Below are 19,967 nucleotides of genomic sequence, written 5' to 3'. Positions count from 1 at the left end.
CGTCACTTTCAGTAGAGGGCACCAACACACAGGTTCATGTATTTTTTTATTTGCATTGAAATCTCCATAGGGCGATTTTAGGTCGCTTCATATAAGAACTGTGTTTGAAAAATAAACCGACCACCCCAGCCTTTCTGTCAGGGGAGTGGCTGTGTGTCGTTAAGGATGTCCATTCATATTTGATACAGCCAGTTTCTGGAGAAAATGGAATTAATGTGGCTGCAAAAGCCTTGAAACTATGAACTATGAAGGCAATGTCGCTGCTAATATACGTCACGCCCAGCTGTCAACACATTGCGTTCCTGAGATTCCTCGTTGACGTAAGCTCAACTGGTGGTGACTCGACTCGTACTAACCACGAAACATTAAATATCAATAAAATAAAAATAAAAATAAACGTAATTGACATTCAGTTTCTGTTGTGCGACGGGCAGATGCAGCCACCCCCCCTACCCGGAAATGTAGTCTCTGGGTTGTTTGACTCGTTTCTGACGCTTATTTTGTTACTCTTTGGGTATATTTGTACAGTTCCACCTTCAGTCGATGCTTCATATCCATATGAGTGAAAAGGCCGGGGTGATCGGTTTATTTTTCAAACACAGTTCTTATATGAGGCGATCTAAAATCCCCCTATGGAGATTACAATGCAAATAAAAAGTACATGAACCTGTGGACTGACGCCCTCTACTGACAGTAGAGGGCAGTGACGTCAGGACTTCGGTGCTCTATGCGCTTTCCCAAATGTGTGGCCAAAATAGCCATATTGGGGAAAGCGTGCCAACGCCCATGACCACACCTCTAGGGGCAAATAACGGTTTCAGCATAATGGATAGCGGGTAATGCTGGACCAAAATACCATCTAGGGACAGTGCAAGCTGCTGCTATACCCGTAATTTGCGGGCAGCGTCGCGGGTAATGGCAGGGACGAAAATAGAGCCCTTAGTCTTCTTGACGGACATTTCGATGGTAGCTTAGTCCCCTTCGAGAAAACGCTATGTGGAATGACACAGCTGCTCAACCAGATGTTACACAGTAAAATCCATTTGTAATTCTCTGAGTTAAAGGGAATTTAATGTTCATGTTTTTTGTTTTGTACATTCCTATAGTAATTCCTATAGTAATAGTTGCTGTATGCTGTAGCATACAAGTGATTGGAATTGGATTGGAAGTGATCAGGGAAAAAAAAGAGCAGAATTTGAACACTAAAATTGAAGCTGATACATAATCTTTGTGGAGTTGTCTCTCCTGATTGGATTTTCTTTTATCCCGACGGGAAATGTTATTTTATGTTTACTAAAGAACTGGATTGCGGAGACTCGTTTTACTGAAGAAACACTATTTCATGATTTCCAAAAATCTGAATATTGAGCTGTAACAAAAACAAAAACATCACTTACAACACCATTACCACTGCGGATTTGACAGTATATTAGTGGACGGGAGTGGTGTTGTCGATAGAGTCCTCTTTGGTGTGTATCATAGCCATTAATAAGCTTTGTTGAGTAAATCACACACTTCAAGGCATGGGCTCTTGGAGGAGGTCCACAAGGTTCTCTCTCTTGGACAACGTATACAGGGTTTTTTTCTTCTTCTCAGGCATTTTTATGAAACAGTGGAAAGAATGTCAGGGTGATATTTGGAAAAGAAGGTCGTTCCTTTTTTTTTGTTTTTTTTGTTTCGGGTTTTCTCTGAACTGTGGCCAGCCCTGAGGTTAGTTGCTCCTCCCTGCCTCGATCTCAGCTTCAGCACCTGCAACACATTTTAACCTCATAAATGACCTAGCTCCTACCACCGGATTGGGTTTTCATAGAGTGCCGTTGAGGATCGGCCTACTATGACCAATGCCATTGTAGATTTCAACATCCCTTGATCTGATTTCCCTTTGATTTTTTTTCCATTAGATTTTATAGACTGGCAAACACAGTCATCAGCCATCTGTTGATAACTTGTGCAGTGGTGGAAAGTAACTAAGTACATCTACTCACGTGCTGTACTATTATTACTGGTATTTTCATTTTCTGCTGCTTTATACTTCCACTACATTTTGGATGCAAATGATGTATTCCACTGCCATTTATTTGATACCTTTAGTTACTTTGCAGATTGACATAAACAATATAAAATTAATGATATAAATTAGGATGCATTATTATAGATTTACTGCCCAGCAGTATTGAAGGTATAGTTAAAATAAGCCTCTCCTTCCCAACTGCTTTACACATTAATGCATCAATAATTATAATGCAATAATATTTAGTATTATTATGTCAATACATGCTTCTACTTTTGGTTATTTTTATGCAAAATTATACTTAGGTATAGGCTTGTGTTGATTAGTTACCTTACCATGTTGTATGCTATTACCATGTGTCATCCACAGCCAAACCAGATTTCCATGGATGAAAACATCTTGGTATCTCGCTACATTAGCAACCCCCTGCTGATAGACGGTGAGCTCTTATTCCACTGTATTTACCACACGAACCCGTGGATTCAAGTTCTCAGTCGCCACAACTGATCATCATTTGGATTCCATAGAAGTCAGCATGTCTTCTATAGAAGTGTCCCACACCAAAAATAGATGCCTTAATATGCGAACATTTGGCAAACATTGCCGACCATTCGTAAGCTCGTTGATTGGATATTTATTATAGAGCAGTGGTTCTCAAAGTGTATTCCAAAGACTCTCAGTTCTTTTACAGGGTTCTAAATTGACCCTTACAAATCTGTAACTTTGACAGTGTACAAATGGAACCAAATTCCATTGAATGGAATTTGGTTCGGAGTTAAGGGGAGATGTAAAGGTTTGAGAACCATTGGTATAGAGCGAAAAAAAAAGAGGGGACCGAACCATGGCCCCATGGGGGGACCCCCGTTCAACTGAAGTATACAGGGTTTAACTGTATGAAGACACATTTGTGGCCTTGTTTTAACCGTTCCATTGAGAACATGTTCCTGTCACTATCTTTGACGAATTTTCTGCGTTTGTTTGTTTTCAGAGTTTAAATTTGACGTGCGGTTATACGTGCTGGTGACATCATATGATCCCCTCCTTATCTATGTGTACGAAGAAGGCCTAGCCAGGTGAGCTGACAGATGTGTATCATGTAAATCAGTAGTCGTGTTTTTTCAAGGACCCCCAGAAAAGAAGATTTGTGTTTAAAAGAATTCAAAAGTCTCCAAACACTTGCTATTTTTCAGACATTTTCAAAAATATCAGATGTACAAGCGTGCAGTGAGCTTGCAGATCTACTACTCGCCAACGTTATAAACGGATAAAGTGGATAATATGATTGTGATGATCAACTACCTTTGCTGGGGACCCCCTAGAACCCCCCCAAGGACACCATGGGGACCCCCTAGAACCCCCCCAAGGACACCTGGGGATACCCGGACCCCACTTTGAGAACCAATGATTTAAATAATATAGGCAATGGGCATAGAGAGTATGAAATAACTAAGTGAGACAATCATTTATACACAACACATGATGCAGTGACCAGTAGAGGGCAGCCTCAACTTTTCAGACTTAGCACTGGGGGGGTATTCTAATCTAAACAAAGCTCCCCATTGTCTCAACAACCGTACATCAGGCTAATCAAACACTGTTAGATATGACAGAACGTTAATTGATGACTTCTGTGTGGGACCATGTAGAGTAGACTGTATTGAATATTAGGGCTTGAGCTTTCCAGAGCCCATATGAGCAAGATGCTTAACAACTTAAACTATATAGTGTATACTTAGTTGACTGGGGTCCCCCCTGGGACTATACTTGGTTCGCTCCTTAGAACTGTACACAAATCGATTCGTTGAAAATAGCCGATCTACAAGGTCACAATTGTTGTGGGCTTGTACATTGGATCATCTGATCGGCTATTCGGCAAATGTTCTCCTATTTTTGCCGAATGATCTCTTATTAATTATAATATGTTCGGAATAGGGAGGTTGCGTTGAAATGATCAGGCGAGAGTGTAGGGGACGCTGGGGCTGTTTGATGGACAAAATGACTGTGTGAGGACCGGCGGAGGTAAGTTCCATCGTGCTGCTGCACGGAGCGACACTGGCCCCCTTCCGTTTGCTGCACTTGATTATGAGCTGTGAGTTATACATCCTGGCCAAATTCCGAATCCCACTTTTATCTCCTGACATTCCACTGGGTTTGATGGTATTCAGGTACGAGCGGTGTTGCCAAGGAATTCTCATTGTTGCACATGTGGCGCCCACTCCTTCTCAGACGCAGAGGAGGGGAATAGGAACTGAATCTTTGAAATTCTAAACTTGCAACCTGGCGTCTCTATTTTGAGCATGCCATTATAGGTGGAACATTTGAATTACTTTTCAAAACGTTTCAACATTTTCAAAAATGGCAGATCTATAAGCTCACCATGCAAAATAATAAAAAGAATGTAAAGAATTAAAAAAATAACTTTTTGTGCAAACCTAGTCAATCTACAAGCTCACAACACATTTCGATGTGATGCGTTGTCAGCTTGTAACTCAGCTATTAGGTGGTTAAAGTGTCCCATCGCTTGGTCAGGAGTCGGCCATGTGAATGAAGTCATTATGACCGTTTGCCATGATGAGTGATGGGTTGATTCTTGCCCTGCCCCACAGGTTCGCTACAGTTAAGTATGACCGTGCTTCAAAGAACATCAAGAACCAGTTCATGCATCTCACCAACTACAGCGTGAACAAGAAGAGCAGCGACTACGTCAGGTAACGCCATGTCAAATCTACGGTACCAAATATCTGCTGTTAATTTTTACCACTTAGATTTTCTATACTTAGTTGTCCGGGGTCGGCTCTGTACTTGGTCCGCTCCTTTCCCCCCACCACATCAAATCTCCTGCAAGAATCGGATGCTAGGGTTCAAGAGGTTCATTTTAAACGGGTGCTAATTAATTGGAACGCAGATGGAGTCATCTGTCAGTTGTTACATGGTCATTATAGGGGGGGCGGGGGGCAGGGGACTTTCTCTCGTTTTGGAAAAAGCCCAAGCCACTGAGGTTCTCTCCCTGTCTTTTGTTCCTTGTCAGTTGCGATGACCCAGAAGTGGAGGATTATGGGAACAAATGGAGCATGAGTGCGATGCTGAGGTATCTGAAGCAAGAGGGGAGAGACACCACATGTGAGTCGAGTTCTCGTTCTCTCTCATTCTCATCCTCAGCAACCTTTCCCGAACGTTTTAACTGCAGCATCCACGCAAAGATTTACAAAAAATAATAGTCATGCGGTTCGCAGCAGCACTTAATTTCACCATCCCTTGAGATAAGATTAAAACAAAAAGAAGAATAAATCGTTTTGAGAGGGAACATTAAGATTAAATTACATTTTAGTCTTGGGAGCTACTTTTACCTGATTATTATGTATTACTTGACAAAGAAGATGCATTTAACTGGGAAAAGTATACAAGTATACTGTAAATCACTGACCCCCCGCTGCCCTCCTCTCTCCTCCACTCTCTTCCCCTCCGCCCCCTCCCCTCTCCTCCTTTCTGCTTCTTCCAGTACTTATGAGCCAGGTGGAGGACTTGATCATCAAAGCCGTGCTGAGTGCTGAACTTCACATTGCCACTGCCTGCAAGATGTTTGTGCCACACAGGACCAATTGTTTTGGTACCATCACCATTATTCTATTATATCTATTATTTATATAATTTGGGGTTTTCTGCCTTTATTCAGATAAAAAGATTGAGTACAGTGATAGAGTGCCAGGAAACAAGTTGAGACTCGAGAGAGATGGGGAGTGCATTAACGCCTATATGTGGGTGTCCTCCTCCATTGCCTGGTACACGCTTATCACATGATATATGCGTGTAGGTTTAAGAAGAAATTTCTCTAAGGATTAATCACATGAACCCTAGTGTCCCTATTCTGGGCATGTCATGATAGGTGAGAGAATTATTTTCTACAACAACCCAGGACTCTTGCTTTGACCAAATCATTAGAGCAATGGGCACACTTTGAGATGGCAATCTTTGTCATTTTCAGAACCAAATAGTAAACATTGTTTTGTTCTAGTTGAAGCCTGTCATCCTGGTTGTGACTGAGAGGACAGTAGGTTTGTTATTGAGGAAATTAAATTAAATAGGTTAGGGTTAGTTTAGTTATGTTGCAATCTGGAAACTGGTTCAGTAAAAAGAAAACAAAATCTCCTTTGTTTTTGCCTCTGGGGGCACCAGTGCCACCTCCTTTTTTTTGGTTGAAACAGGAACTCTGTTTGGCTTGCCTCGTCCCCTTTCTTAGTCCACTTCCTCCTGGGTGCTTCTGCCTGGGTGTTTCTGTGTTTATTCCTACTAACAACAACACTAACAAGTTTAGGGCAGTGGTGCTGACAGATTCTGCTGTTAACAGAATCTGTTTTGAGAGATTGTTTATTATATGTTGTAATGTAGAAGTCTTAATGCTTGTGGCTTGCTTTCTAACACTTTCTTAGAACTCTCTTATGCTACATAAGAGAGCGCACGCACGCACGCACGCACGCACGCACGAACGCACGCACGCACGCACGGCTGTACATGGAGCCACACATACATTTTTCATATTTCCTCTCATTTTCACATTGATTGTCTAGTTACTCCATGTTATTTGGAGTTGTACACAGAATAACTGCTGATTTTCAAGACTCAGCGTTTGACTGTGTAGTTGTAGGTATTTGGACCCTTCCTGCCTGCTGGCGGCAGAGTAGTGGAAAGCCTGTTGACTGAAGCAGGAATTCGTTTCCTCCTCTCTGTTACCATTCAGGTCTGTCTGATTTTAGGCTGACTGTTTTCTTGGCTGCTCCTGCCTGGCACCAAGCTCGTGTGAACTCCATTTCGGAGCCATTACCCGTGTTGGTGTTGGCACTAATTGTCCACACTTTCTCTTATTCTCTCTCTCTCTCTCTCTTATTCTCTCTCTCTCTCTCTCTCTCTCTCTCGCTCTCTCTCTCTCTCTCTCTCTCTCTCTCTCTCTCTCTCTCTCCCCCCATTTGTCTGTGTCTCTTTCTCTCTCTCTCTCTCTCTCTCTCTCTCTCTCTCTCTCTCTCTCTCTCTCTCTCTCTCTCTCTCTCTCTCTCTCTCTCTCTCTCTCTCCCCCCATTTGTCTGTCTCTCTCTGTCTCTGTCTCTCTCTCACACACTCTCTTTCTCCCTCCCCATCTCTCTGTCTCTGTCTCTATCTCTGTCTCTCTGTCTCTCTGTCTCTCTCTCTCTCTTTCTCTCTCTCTCTGCACATATATACCAAGCCTCCACTCAGGGCCTCAGTCCTGCCTCTCTCCTCTCCTCCAAACTCTCCCTTTCAAAATTATTATAATTCTTTTCTCTCTCTTTACTCTCCCCCACCTCTCGGCCGTTAGAAAAAACAGTGGGGGCCTCGCACTTTGGATGAGCTTTCTCTAGACATAATAGGGACCCAAGTGCTTGTTGTTTGGGCTGTGTTTTCGGGCGTTGCGGCAGGGGTGTGGATTTACGCTATCTGGCGACCGCCCGCATAAAGATCCTTATCTGAGCCCCGAACATCACTCCTGGGTTGAGCAGCCGCACCAGCGCAGGGCGTGAGTGTTTACCGTGCTGGTGTTAAATGAATGGGCAATACTGTGTTTTGTGGCGGGGGCTTTAATCCGGGCCTCATGCATGCCTGTCGGACACAAATCAACAGCCGTATGATGCATCTGTCTAGAGCGAGGGTAGAAGAAACTCAACAACAACAGCGACAAAAACACTGGGCAGGTTCCGCTGTGACTCATTCATTCAGTCCCAACTGAGGGCTTTAACCACATGAACCCTGGGGGCATGTCATAATAGATCTACAAGCTCACAACATGTTGCAACGCAATGTGATGTGAGCTTGTAGATCGGCTATGTTAAGAGATTTGGTGTAGAGGGAAAAAAGTAAAGTACCGTATACACGCCTGCGGGGCACCGGTCAACAAAGTCTATATATGGTTTAAGTTGTTACACATGCGCACATTATTCCAGATGCTGACAGGTTGTATTTGATCTGTTTATATCTACCTTTCTTATATACAGTAATAATAAACAGGATATTCCGACTATTAGCACGCAGACAGACTTTACGAGGGCCCCCGAGGGCCAACAGTAAACAGGATTGTGTTATTACATGCCAAAGTATCATGTTACTGTACATGTCAGCGTGTTTCATCCGTCTCATTTTTGGGTTATTGGTAATAAAGATTATGCGTCCCATCTCTGTTAATGGGACGTTGCCTCTGCCAGATCAAGAGAGGAATGCGACAGGGCGGTGCTGCTGTGGTAACGTACCGCCGCCATTATCCCATCGCATGCCGAATGATACGGGGACGCCGACGCGCAGGCAGACGCACACGTCGTCGCAGCCTGTCAAATTCAATACTTTCAGCGTACCACTGCAATACTATCGCTCTGCGAGGAGCACAAGGCAATTAGGTCCGTCCCCTTTGTGTATTATGATACACAAACACTGTGGTCTGCTGCGAACATGCCCATTAAGCTCCTGAGATATCGGTTGACTGTTGAATATCGTGTAATTTTGTTGTCTTCAGTGGCCCTGGGCGACTTAATTACAGCGTTCACAGTGTTCCTGCAGGATTAGGTTTCCAAAGGCAGACACTGACAGTTCCAGCGGACCACCCTCGACATCTCTCTGTTGTTCTGCCTCTCTCTCAAGGTGGGCTGCTACATGCAATGTGTGTTTCATACACGTGTGTGTTTGTGTGTGTTCGCACACACACACACACACACACACACACACACACACACACACACACACACACCAACACACACACACACACACACACACACCAACACACACACACGGGCATACAGAGACATGTAGGAGCCGGGGTAAAACATGAGTGCAGGGCTGCCGACAGGTCTGTGCAGTAAAATCCTTTGTGTTCATGTAAGCTCAAAGAGTGCACAAATGGAACCAACTGCCCCTTTATGGGTCCATTTGGTTCCATGTTTTGAGTATTTTAGTGTGTGTTCTCCAGGGAGTCCAGTATCATATCACAATGTTTTTTGTTTTTTTTACACTCCCCTCTCAAATAAAATCCAAGCTCAAACCGCAGAGGAGACGTGTTTTCTGAGCACTGCCTTTTTAAACTTTAAACTGTCTCTCCTCTCTTCCTGCTTGTCAAAAGCTCTGACTTGATATTGTCATCGTGGACCAATAAGCTAAAAATGAAAATCAATATATTATTTTCATCTGAGTTTTGGGATTGAAATAGTGATATGGCATAAGTGTTGTCTTCCACTGGTTTTAAAAGTTGCATTAGAGTGACTAAAGAAGTTCTTAGTTGACTAATTGTCATAGGAATTTATCCACAACTACTTCATGACTTGGACCATTCACATACTGTACGTGTACGTATGGCTATAGTCCTTCCTGCAGCCAGTCCGGGGTTTGAATCTGACCCAAGGCTTTTTGGTTTTTGCTGCATGTTATTCCCTCTCTCTCCCACTACTCCTGTCTCTCTCTCTCACTGCATGTCACTATCAAATGATGCAGAAACCAGCCTTTTCATGTTGGTGAGGTTGAGTACTGAACATTCTGATTTCACAATGGCTACTGGCTTAGTCTGGCTATTGGAAGTTATAGACTGGCATAATGCAAGTGTTATATCTAGAGATGTACAAGGAAAAAAAGCATGGCAAACGGCTATCACCTAAGGCTTGACTGACTAAGACCAAACTGACCCGTTAATCGATGAATCAACCACGAAAGTGATGCAAAACATACCTGACTATTCTAGCAACCCACAACCCAATTATTTATAAAAGGATCTCATTGTGTAAATATTTTGCGAAAGCACTAATATCCCAACAATCCCTGCAATATTGTCACAAAATCAATATTGAGGTATTTAGTCCATATCGCCCAGTCCTAGTCAGAATGTTGTGGTGTATGGTAGCCTAATGAGTCCATATCACCCAGTCCTAGTCAGAATGTTGTGGTGTATGGTAGCCTAATGAGTAAGTGTGGTTATAAGACCAGGGAACACGCCCTCAAAACGCACATTATGCTGTTACAGTGTGTTCTCTGCCTGTCTGGACAGCAGCCATGCGAGAGGCCATAAAGCAAGTTATAATCTTAATTTGGGGCAAATTGCTCCCTGCTATTTTAATGTCTCTAATCCGTTGTTTATTGTTTTTCAAATTGGGATTTGAGTTTTTTTCCGCCCCAAATTGTCCTGCCTATCTACAGGGCTATACGGTAACAAAATCTTTGTATAGTGTTGTAATGTCTGTTGTGGGAAGAAATAAAAACAACACATTTCTGTTCTTTTTTTTTTCTGCAAGAGTTGTGTGTGGTGGCTATTGTGTGTGTGAGAGGGAGAGAGAGAGAATGAGTGAGCGTGCGTGCGTGCGTGCGTGCGTGCGTGGAGAATGCCACCCATGCAGCTTCTTACCACTGCCTTATGATTAATGGACAGGCTGTTTTACTGAGGGATACTGATTACGAGATGTTTTGACTGAGATCTGATTAGCCAAGCCAAAGGCCTATTTTATTACACACAAAACATTCCACTTACTGGTCCTGTGTTCCAGTGAGCGTTCCTCATTAAGTGCACAGTGTGGTTGAAGCTCTCGCCTTTGAACCACCCTCCCTGTCCCACATTTGTCAGATAGACACACGCTTTCCTGTACCAAAAATAGGGGTACCATGATCATCATCATGTCCAGGCCTGTTATGAAATCCAAAGTCTTTTCTAGAGCGATAAATGGCCCGGGGGCCCCTGTGTCTAGATGGAGCTACATGTTGTTAGCCCTTATATTTGCTGTCTTCAGGGCGTCTGTCGTGTGTCTGGCTCTGAGCTCACCGCCGCGCATCTCTCATCACTTTCAACGGCAGAGAAGCAGCTCAGAGGCAATAATTTATCTGAGAATGATGCAAGGCTAATTCAATTGTCGTAGCTGATGACAAAAACACACAACACATGAAGGATGCTTCATGATGTTCTCCCGTGCCAACGATGTGCGTTGGCCAGGGGCGGGGCGGGGTGTGGGGAGGGATCATTGTTTCGGGGAGTCATGTCCCTTGTGGTGTGTGGAGTTTTAGAGCAGTGCTCAGCCCAACAGCAAAAAAAAGAAGTAAATACTCCTCTTCATCATGCATGCTTTCTTCTCTCCTGTCAACTTTTTTCCTTTCTCCCCACCCCCCCTTCCTTTAATGGGTGTGATGTGTATGTTCACTGGTTCCTCCTCTGCCTGTCTGCGATGCTTGTTGTGGGCTCTGTGGACACATTAACAGCGCTCCCCAAAGGCAGCGGTTGAGCCACAGAACAAACGTTCGTCTAGCTAGTGAGCGGCTCCGCAGGCTCGTGGGGCAGGAACGGCGTCTGCTCCTAATTGGAGGAAAATGCGCCGCACATGGAGTCTGCTTGTCGGGGTTTTGGCGAGGTGGTGCCGTTCCACCCCCCTCCCGCCCACCCTTTTCGCCTGTTGTTGTGGTGCCACTGATGAGGCACTCTGGGCCCAAACCAATTTATTCCAGTGCTCCGTTCCCCAAGACTAATACATTATGTTTTATGATTCTCTCTCTCTCTCTTTCTGTCTCTCTGTATCTCTCTTTGCGTGTGTGTTTGTGTGTGTGTCTGTCTATGTGTGTTTTTATATAATAAAGAGCCTGCAAATGGAAAATCAAATCCCTTGTCTTCTGCTTAACAACTACTGTTTAACCACATGAATCCTAGCATCCCAAGTCTGGGCATGTGATAATAGGCACACATTCAGCAAAAATAGCAGCTTTTAGATCCGCTTTTTTCACAGAAGGAATAAAATGTAGAGAGACACACACAAGGTGGGGACCAAGTAGAGACACCAGTCGGTGACGTATCACGTATATAGGGTTTAAGTGGCGAAGTACTCATCCAATCCCACATCTGAAGTCAAAATGGGTCTCGCAGCTTAGATTGCAGTATGTCTCGAGGACATACAGTACTATGACAAACTTTGTTCAGCTCCATCTTGCTGTACACACTAAGTACGTTGTTAATACTAACCGATCTTGAACCTCAAGATTATATATCATGTTACTTTGAACTCCCCATAGTGTAATTTTAGGACTATGCTAAGTGCAATCAGGGCGCTTGTTTGGGATTTAGACAAATCTCTGTCACATGCAGAGCGTGTGAGATTGACAGCATTTAAAAAAAGAGATGGAGAGTAAGGAAATTCATGAGTGTTTTGAAGAAGTGTAGACAGTCTGAATTCCAAGAGTAAGCTGGGGAGGTCTGGGGTCTTAGATATTGGAGAGCACTGTGCATGCTCGTTGCCCAGAGAAGATCGATTCAGACATCTCGCTAGGCCAAGTCTCAATCTGACTAACCTCTTGTTAGTCTTTGTTGTTCCTAGAAGCACCTTTTAATAGGCACAGGCTCAATGTGAATCGATTAATCTAATCTTTTTTTGTGTTATTTTGTACCGTAAACCATCTGTAATTTACGGCACTATAAATGTACCTCGTCCAGCTGAACTAGCGGTGCTCAGCCTGTCATTTTTCGAGCCAAGCACAGTGAGAAGACATCGCTCGCCGTCACGCTGGCTTTTGTGTGCTTAACACTGGCATTGACCTGCGGATGCTAGAATAAACAACGTTGGTTATGGCAGCTTTGAAACCGCCAGCCCTCTGGCCTATTCTCAAAACAGAGTCTGTTCTTTTGAAGTGCCATTAGGAGGGACCCCGCCACCCCCCCTCCCACTCCATTGGCTTTAAGGCTGTGCTTTGCCCTATCCCTGTGAAATGCTGTGGTTTAACTTTCCACCCCCCCTGGCTGCAGCTGGGGCCAGGGGGTGGGGGGCCGCTGGCTTGCCGTGACACTCCCCAGAGCAGTGTGAGGGAGTGGTGAGGAGGGCTTTCACAAGGCTGCCACAGGCCAGGGTTGTACAGTATTTCCCCAGGAACGCCAGAGGGAATGGATGATCGAGTTTGTACACAGGGATCCCCCCCAGAGCATGTGCATTTCCTGGTTTTGGACATGCAAAGTTTCCGCCCTACATGTAACATCTATATTAGTTCGTCACACCTTTCTTTCTGTTACACCTCAGTCATACGAAACACTGACCTTGTGACTGAGTCGTTTTGTTCCGTCGCTCATAGAGTCATGTCCTTCTTGTTAACACGTGGTGACGATGATACCGATACGTAGGCCGGAAAGAATTACAGGCGGCATGCATGAAAATGTTCCTCGCAAACCGCAATTGACTTCTTGATCCACGGCCTGATGTAAGCAGCTCCAGAGGAGCACTAATGTGTATGTAATCCCTCAGTAGCACACTTTGATGTACCTTTCTCCTCCTCCTGAGTGATTGGATATACAATACGCCACATAATCAGTAGCAGAACGACACAGGCCTTTGCCATCGTTGCCAGTTGACACTTTGTGGGGGCCTGTGATAAGAATGCACTTCACAATTGCGTTGATACTTTTCTTTTTTTATACCATAAAATTCTTCCATCATCAGTCACACATAAGTAGGAGCCAATTCAATGAAGTCAATTGGTTTTCAGTGGAATGTAGTGTCACTTTGTCTACAAGCTCATAGCGCGTCACTTTGTTCCGTGCTATGAGCTTGTAGATCTGCTATTTTCTCTTCAGATTTCTGCAAATCTTTGAATATATAGATATTTTTTAAACATTTTTAACTAAAATCTTTGCTTCTGGGGATCCCTGCAACACAATATTTTGAGATGGGGGGTCCGCAGCCAAATACATACGATATTGGGGGTCCTTGAAATGAAAAAGTTTCAGCACCACTGATATACAGTAGTAACATATGTTTTTTTTTTCTCCTTTTTTTTCTGAAAATATTTTAGAATCGGCTTCAAGTCTTAATGAGTTAAAGATGTCTTTTTTTTTACCTTTGGCTTGGTGTGCGGTTCTACTTTTAATTCAGTATGTTTTTAACCCAGCACTCACTGTCCATGTGCGTATAGTTAGTTTTCCTTTTAACTTTGTCCAGGCTGACCATGATTCAGATTTTTTTTCCATTTTTTCTTCTCACATCAGGGAGGCACACAATATCTCAATATATCAAGTAAAATGCCAGCACAGCTAATGTGTGTTTTAAATTCTTGTTGGAAAGGGATATTTTACATTTAGTAGGTGCTTCTCAATGAAACAGCTTTGATACAGCAATGAAATTACATGTAACTACAAATGTGAGAATGTTTAAATAAATATCTAACCAAAACCTGGCTGTTGGATAAGGCACCTGTGTGTTTCAAGCAGTTATATTTATTATAGTATTTACATTGTCATGTCTTGTGATGTTTTGTTATGGTTTCTTTTTAATCTATTTTAAATATGAATGCCACACATTGCCACAATGGAAATCAGTCCTGGACTGTGGTCATATCACACAGATAACATCATGTATGATCTGCTGGTTAATCACTCAATCAGAGAAGCTTGTTATTGTGACTTTCTCTGCTGACTTCCCCCATGCAGTCGACTATGAAAACTCACCCACCGTGTCCCTCTCTCTGCAGAGCTGTATGGCTTTGACGTGCTCATCGACTCCAACCTCAAACCCTGGCTGCTGGAGGTGAACCTCTCTCCTTCCCTGGCCTGGTGAGTGATTCCATCTTATCAGCTCAGGATGCTTAGTCACCGGTTCATCTCTCGCCTGTTGTTTCCGGAGGATCTCATGCTGCAAAACGACCAGTGTTTTTCTTGGAATATGCTACTTGTTCTGTTTTCTTCTCCTTCTTCTACGTGTAAACACACTTAAGCCTCGAGGAAAAAAGCACTTGTTAATACAGTAGCTGTTACACTGAAAGGCCGTTTACATTTCACATGTTGATAAATACCCTTAGGGTGAGAGTTTTTGCCAAAGCTTTTATCTTGACTTCCTCCGCTAGAAACGCACGCTACCAAGAAAATGTCCTTAAGGTTAGACAGCTAATCCATTTTTTAGAAGCAACACTAGACTTAGGCTGGATCAATCTTTTCATACCTTCATACCTTCCTGACATTTCACCACGGTATTATGGTATATGATGGTATTTGTGTAAAGAAAAAAGTGAAAGCTGAGCTGCTGGTGATAGATGCCATTGTAGTATGTACGACATTGTCTTAACATATGTGAGCCTGATAGACAAGTCTTGCTGGGTTTAAGCCTGTTTAAGCTCCGTATTATGGACATGTCATAATGGGCGAACGTTCGTGGAAAGTAGGCAAACATTCACCAAAAATAGCAGTTCATTAAGACTCTTCAGCTCAGAATGACCATTAACCATTTATTGCAAAGCTATTGCATTTAGTATGGCGGTGTGGCTCTGCTCATGTGATATCTCAGATTACCTGTGCACCGAGACACAGCTCTGATAGTCTGATGTCACCAACCTCCTCCCAGAGCAAAGCACAAGATAAAGACATTACATGAACAACATAACAACTTTCAATTGAATACCATATGCCACAAATACAAATCACAATAGAACAATCCATAAATCCTTCAAAACCACACTGAAAACCCACCTGTTCAGACTGGCATTCCCCAGCTGATGTGAACTTGTTACATGTAATGTTTTACTGGTTTTATTCTTATTTTACTTATTCTTCTAATGAAGTTGTCCTTTCTCTTGTCCCCCCCCCCCCCCCCCCCCCCCGGCCCCCACACATGTAAAGCGTCTTTGTTTTTTTTTGAAAAGCGCTATAGAAGTCCCAGATATTATTATTATTAAATCACATTATAATCACAGAATCACCCATTACAGAACTTGATACCAAGCATCATGGTACCAACCCCTAAATCACACTATAAGCACAGAATCACCCATTACAGAACTAATGCCACAGGGAGGAGGCCGGGGAGGTGGAGGGAATTTGAACGACGACATCTGAACAACTCCTGTGTCAGCTAGCATTTAGAGTGAATGCAGAATAGTGAATGCTTAAATGGACCGCCTGATTTGCACTGAGGGAATGTGGCCGTGAGTGAGATGGCTTGTAGCGAATGAGAGTGAAGGGAGTTGACGTGGAGAGAAAACTGATTTAAAGGAGCAGAATGAATTTCTGATAGAGAATGAATGAAGGGGGTCCGGCCGGGAAAAACGTTGCAAGTTTGTAGACCAATAGGCTGTTTTCTGGTAGAGGGGAAAAGGGAGGGTATCAAATATAGACCCCTGGGGGACACAGCCAATAAAGTACTGTGGGGTTTAAGTGGATAAATATTGTACATAATTGTTTTTTTTCCTTCCTTCCAGTGACGCGCCTCTGGACCTGAAGATTAAGTCCAGCATGCTATCTGACATGTTTTCTCTTGTTGGTGAGTACATGTGTCAAAGGGAGAATTTCAATGACTTGTTCCGATGATTACACCTCAGCATACAGTAAGACGCCCGTCGCCCAGGTCCATAAGAACGTTTGTAGGTAGGAGAGGTAGGAGTCAAGGACTATACCGGTATGACCGCGGACCCTCCCATGTTTTGTGCCAGGGTGCTTATTTTTGAGAACCATGCTAAATAGCTAAAATCTAAAATGATGCTTTCCTAGCATTAATTGTTTAAACCAGCACACTTCTTAAATCTGTTAACTGATGCTTGTGCCCAGAATAACATACTGTACAATGACTGAGCAATTAGTCTTGTCTTGTTCAAAGACACTGACGGGTTACAATGGCAGTTGATGCGCACGCACTTTGGCTATTGTGCAACTGCAAATAGCCTTCAGGTATGGGATATTATAACCACTGACCTGGCCAACATGCAGATTGCTTTGTTACGTATATAGGTGCTTGTGTAGACCACATCTGCTTTGTGGACTCCTTTACTGTACAATCCTGTAAAACCCTCAGTAACTCGAGCTGGTACAAATGCCAGCCTATTCGGTTATATTTGTACCCTCGCAGAGTTCAATTAACACATCATTTTATTGTGTAGGAGCTGTGTGAAGTCTCTTGCTCTAGGCCGGTGTTTCCCAAACAAATGGTTGCGACCCATGGGTTGTGGGCCCATTTTCTGGGTCATCATCAGTAAATGCCTTCTTGTCTTAACTGTTATTATTTTTAAAAATGCAATCATTTAAAACAAAATAATTATTAGATTTTTAGAAACGAGTGACAAATTCTGACAATATCTGATATGCAAGCTCTGAAGCTCACAAGGCATTGCAATGCAACATTAGCTATTTGGACTATTTTTGAAATAGGACTTGTGATTCATTCATGTATTTTTGTACATTTGAGTCCCGGGTAGACACAAATGTCTCTTTTGGGTCTCCAGCTGAACAAGTTTAGGATCCCCACATCTACAGTGGGCTGCTGCAGACTCCACAGACTTACTCTGCAACATGTGTTTCTGTGTGTGTGTTTCTCAGCCCTGTGTCTCCTATTTACGAGATTTAGTTTAAGCATAACCTTGCACAAAAGGCACAGATGTTAATTGGCCTCTACTCACTGACCAAGGTTTTCAGCCCCGGAGACAGTCAACTATTGTCTTACAGTTAAATGCTCACAATGGCCACATTCTGGTAGTTAACTATGTGCACAGCGTATTAGAAAATAGTTGGGTGGCTCCATAATGGGGCACCAGGATTGTGCAAAAACCACAGCCATTATTAATTGACATTAAATGACTTGTGGGGGGAAAAATTGTCAACAGAGGACTTGGTTGTTTTGGAGTCATTAAGACTTCTTTAGAAACTGGATCCTGCATTGTCAAGCTAGAGCAATCTTTAGCATGCAGACATAAAAATGCTTGGCCCCAAGGCGCAGATCAACACTGTTTATACAACAGAAGGTTGCAGTGGTGGATGAGATGAGCCTTTGTTACATGTGGTCCCATCATCATTATTGTGTTCTCATATAACAGCCAGAGCTTAGGAGTATCATGATAAACGCACCTGAAAAGAATCTCACATGTACTGTACATGCAACGCACGCACGCACGCACGCACGCACGCACGCACGCACGCACACACGCACGCACACACACACACACACACACACACACACAGTCTGACAAATTGGTCCCATACTAGAGGGGAACAGACAGTGAAAACCTTTGTGTTCATTTAACTCTGAGTACAAATGGAACCAAATGGACCCGTGACAGATATAATCACAGCTTCGTGGTGGTGCATCTTGATTGGGTCCATAGCATCTTCTGGCCTGGAGGCCTCCAACTAGGCTGACGTTCCGCCATGCAGTCAGAGTCTTGTTTGTACATGATTGCACCCTGGCTAGGCTGTGGCTTGAACCCCCCAACCTTCCAGTGGTGGAAGTTTGTAATATTTACCTTTTATACTTGTTTATGTTTTCTTTCTTTTTTTTTTACGATATGTTTTGGGCTTGTTGGCTCAGCTCGTAATCAATGATCAAAGATCATAATTATTACTGTATGCTCCTATCGCGCACGAAGACCCGGGTTTGAGCCCAAGGCAAATTGCGTTGTCAAGCATTCAGAAGCTTAAAGTAATGCGTTACATATACACTGTAATAATATCACCCAATAAAGTGCTATTACGTTGTTACTCATTATTATATCATTACGTAATGCGTTACTTAAGTAATGCGTTACCCTCGACACGGCTCCCGTCCTGCTCATTAAACCAGAGCAGAGAGCCATAAATTGCCAGTTATCTTTGGACTGAGGCATTAGCGGGCCTGGGGAAAATGAGCAGTGGCATGTAAAACATAGCCCATCTATTATTCACCAAACAAACCCCAGCGCTGTTGGCTGATAACACTTGGGCCACATCCCAGTGCTGTAAATAATGACAACATGCCATTAGCATTCATTTTCCCCTCGTGTGTAGCTGTCAGTCGCACGTCAGCCCCATGTTTGCAATAATTGCTGCGTTTAGGCAAGAACGTGGCACGGATCTGGTCCTTACCTGACGTCTGGATGAGGTAGCACAAACAGCCTCGAGGCCCTGAGCTGTCGATTGACCCGATTCACGCCAAGTACGAGCACAAGATACAACGTAAACATGTTTTGTTAACTTCTCCATTTCACCATCAATTAGCTCTCGGTGAGCTATGTAAGAAGAGAGTGATGACGTAATGTTGAGTGTGGGGAATTTATAATGAAGACGAGGCCCTCTTTGAATGTATCATGTGTATGTGTCACCTTACACACAATGGTAGAATGAAGTTATGTTTACTTTGAGGCCTTCTGGATTCTAAGTTGGTTTGGAGTGTAGACATTATGTTATTAGGACTCATGCAGTCCTTTGCATAATGGCAATTCAATACTTTAATTTGACAGTCTTAAACCACATTGTTTGTTTAGCAGAAATAGCAGATCTGCAAGTCCACAGCCTGTCCCGTTGCAACGTGTTGTGGGTGAGACTTGTGAGCTTGTAGATCGGCTATATTTGGTTCAGACTAGAGGTGGTGCACTGCGGGGACTTTAAATTCATATTACCTTTGTATTACACTGATTGATGTTGATGTACACAATCCTCAGATATTAACATGGAGGGTTTTTCCACAGCCAGTTGTTTTAAAGCAGTGTGGTATTACAGATCAGGTGTGAAGTAAACCTTTTTCCTTTCAGTATTTACTGCCCATGGGAGGAAATAAAATATAGTGTATAGTATATACTGTACATACTATTTTAAACCTGGTTCCTGGTTGTATTCTCCCCTTATACAACTCATCACATCTTCACAGGATTTGTGTGTCAGGACCCACTTCTGAGACGGCCACACTCTGACAGAGGCCCACTGGACTCCAGAAGAAGTCAGGTACTGGAGACGCACACACGTGCGCATATACTGTATACTACATGTATGTAATATACATGTTCTTGCCATATATTATCTGTCATGTATGTTATGTTTTTGCCATACTTTTTTATCTGTAGCACTGTATCGTCGCTGTTGGGTGGAAACATTCTATGTCCAGATCAGTTACTTGTCAGGAAATGGAAAAAATAACCTGTGTTCCAATGCATCCAGTGTAGCTAGCTATTATTTAGTCACAAGGTTTGATTCCCGCTGGGGACGCTGTGGGCGTGTTCTCTCCTCTGCCCATAC

The 19,967-nt window shown here is 43.2% G+C and overlaps 1 protein-coding gene across 6 annotated transcripts in view; it reads left to right on the top strand.

The window, feature by feature from the left end:
• ttll5 (tubulin tyrosine ligase-like family, member 5) overlaps positions 1–19,967 on the top strand; it is a 90,463-nt gene that overhangs the window by 10,466 nt on the left and 60,030 nt on the right. For all 6 annotated transcript variants that reach the window (XM_079528988.1, XM_079528990.1, XM_079528992.1 and 3 more), the window contains exons 8-15: positions 2,381–2,450; positions 3,000–3,084; positions 4,618–4,719; positions 5,040–5,131; positions 5,511–5,618; positions 14,474–14,555; positions 16,193–16,254; positions 19,603–19,676. In XM_079528988.1, coding sequence (XP_079385114.1) covers positions 2,381–2,450; positions 3,000–3,084; positions 4,618–4,719; positions 5,040–5,131; positions 5,511–5,618; positions 14,474–14,555; positions 16,193–16,254; positions 19,603–19,676 — 675 coding nt within the window. The remainder of the gene's footprint in view (positions 1–2,380; positions 2,451–2,999; positions 3,085–4,617; positions 4,720–5,039; positions 5,132–5,510; positions 5,619–14,473; positions 14,556–16,192; positions 16,255–19,602; positions 19,677–19,967) is intronic.

This window comes from Electrona antarctica (genome assembly GCF_951216825.1).
Source record: "Electrona antarctica genome assembly, chromosome: 18".
NCBI lineage: Eukaryota > Metazoa > Chordata > Actinopteri > Myctophiformes > Myctophidae > Electrona > Electrona antarctica.
This window is presented reverse-complemented; position numbering and strand designations above follow the sequence as displayed.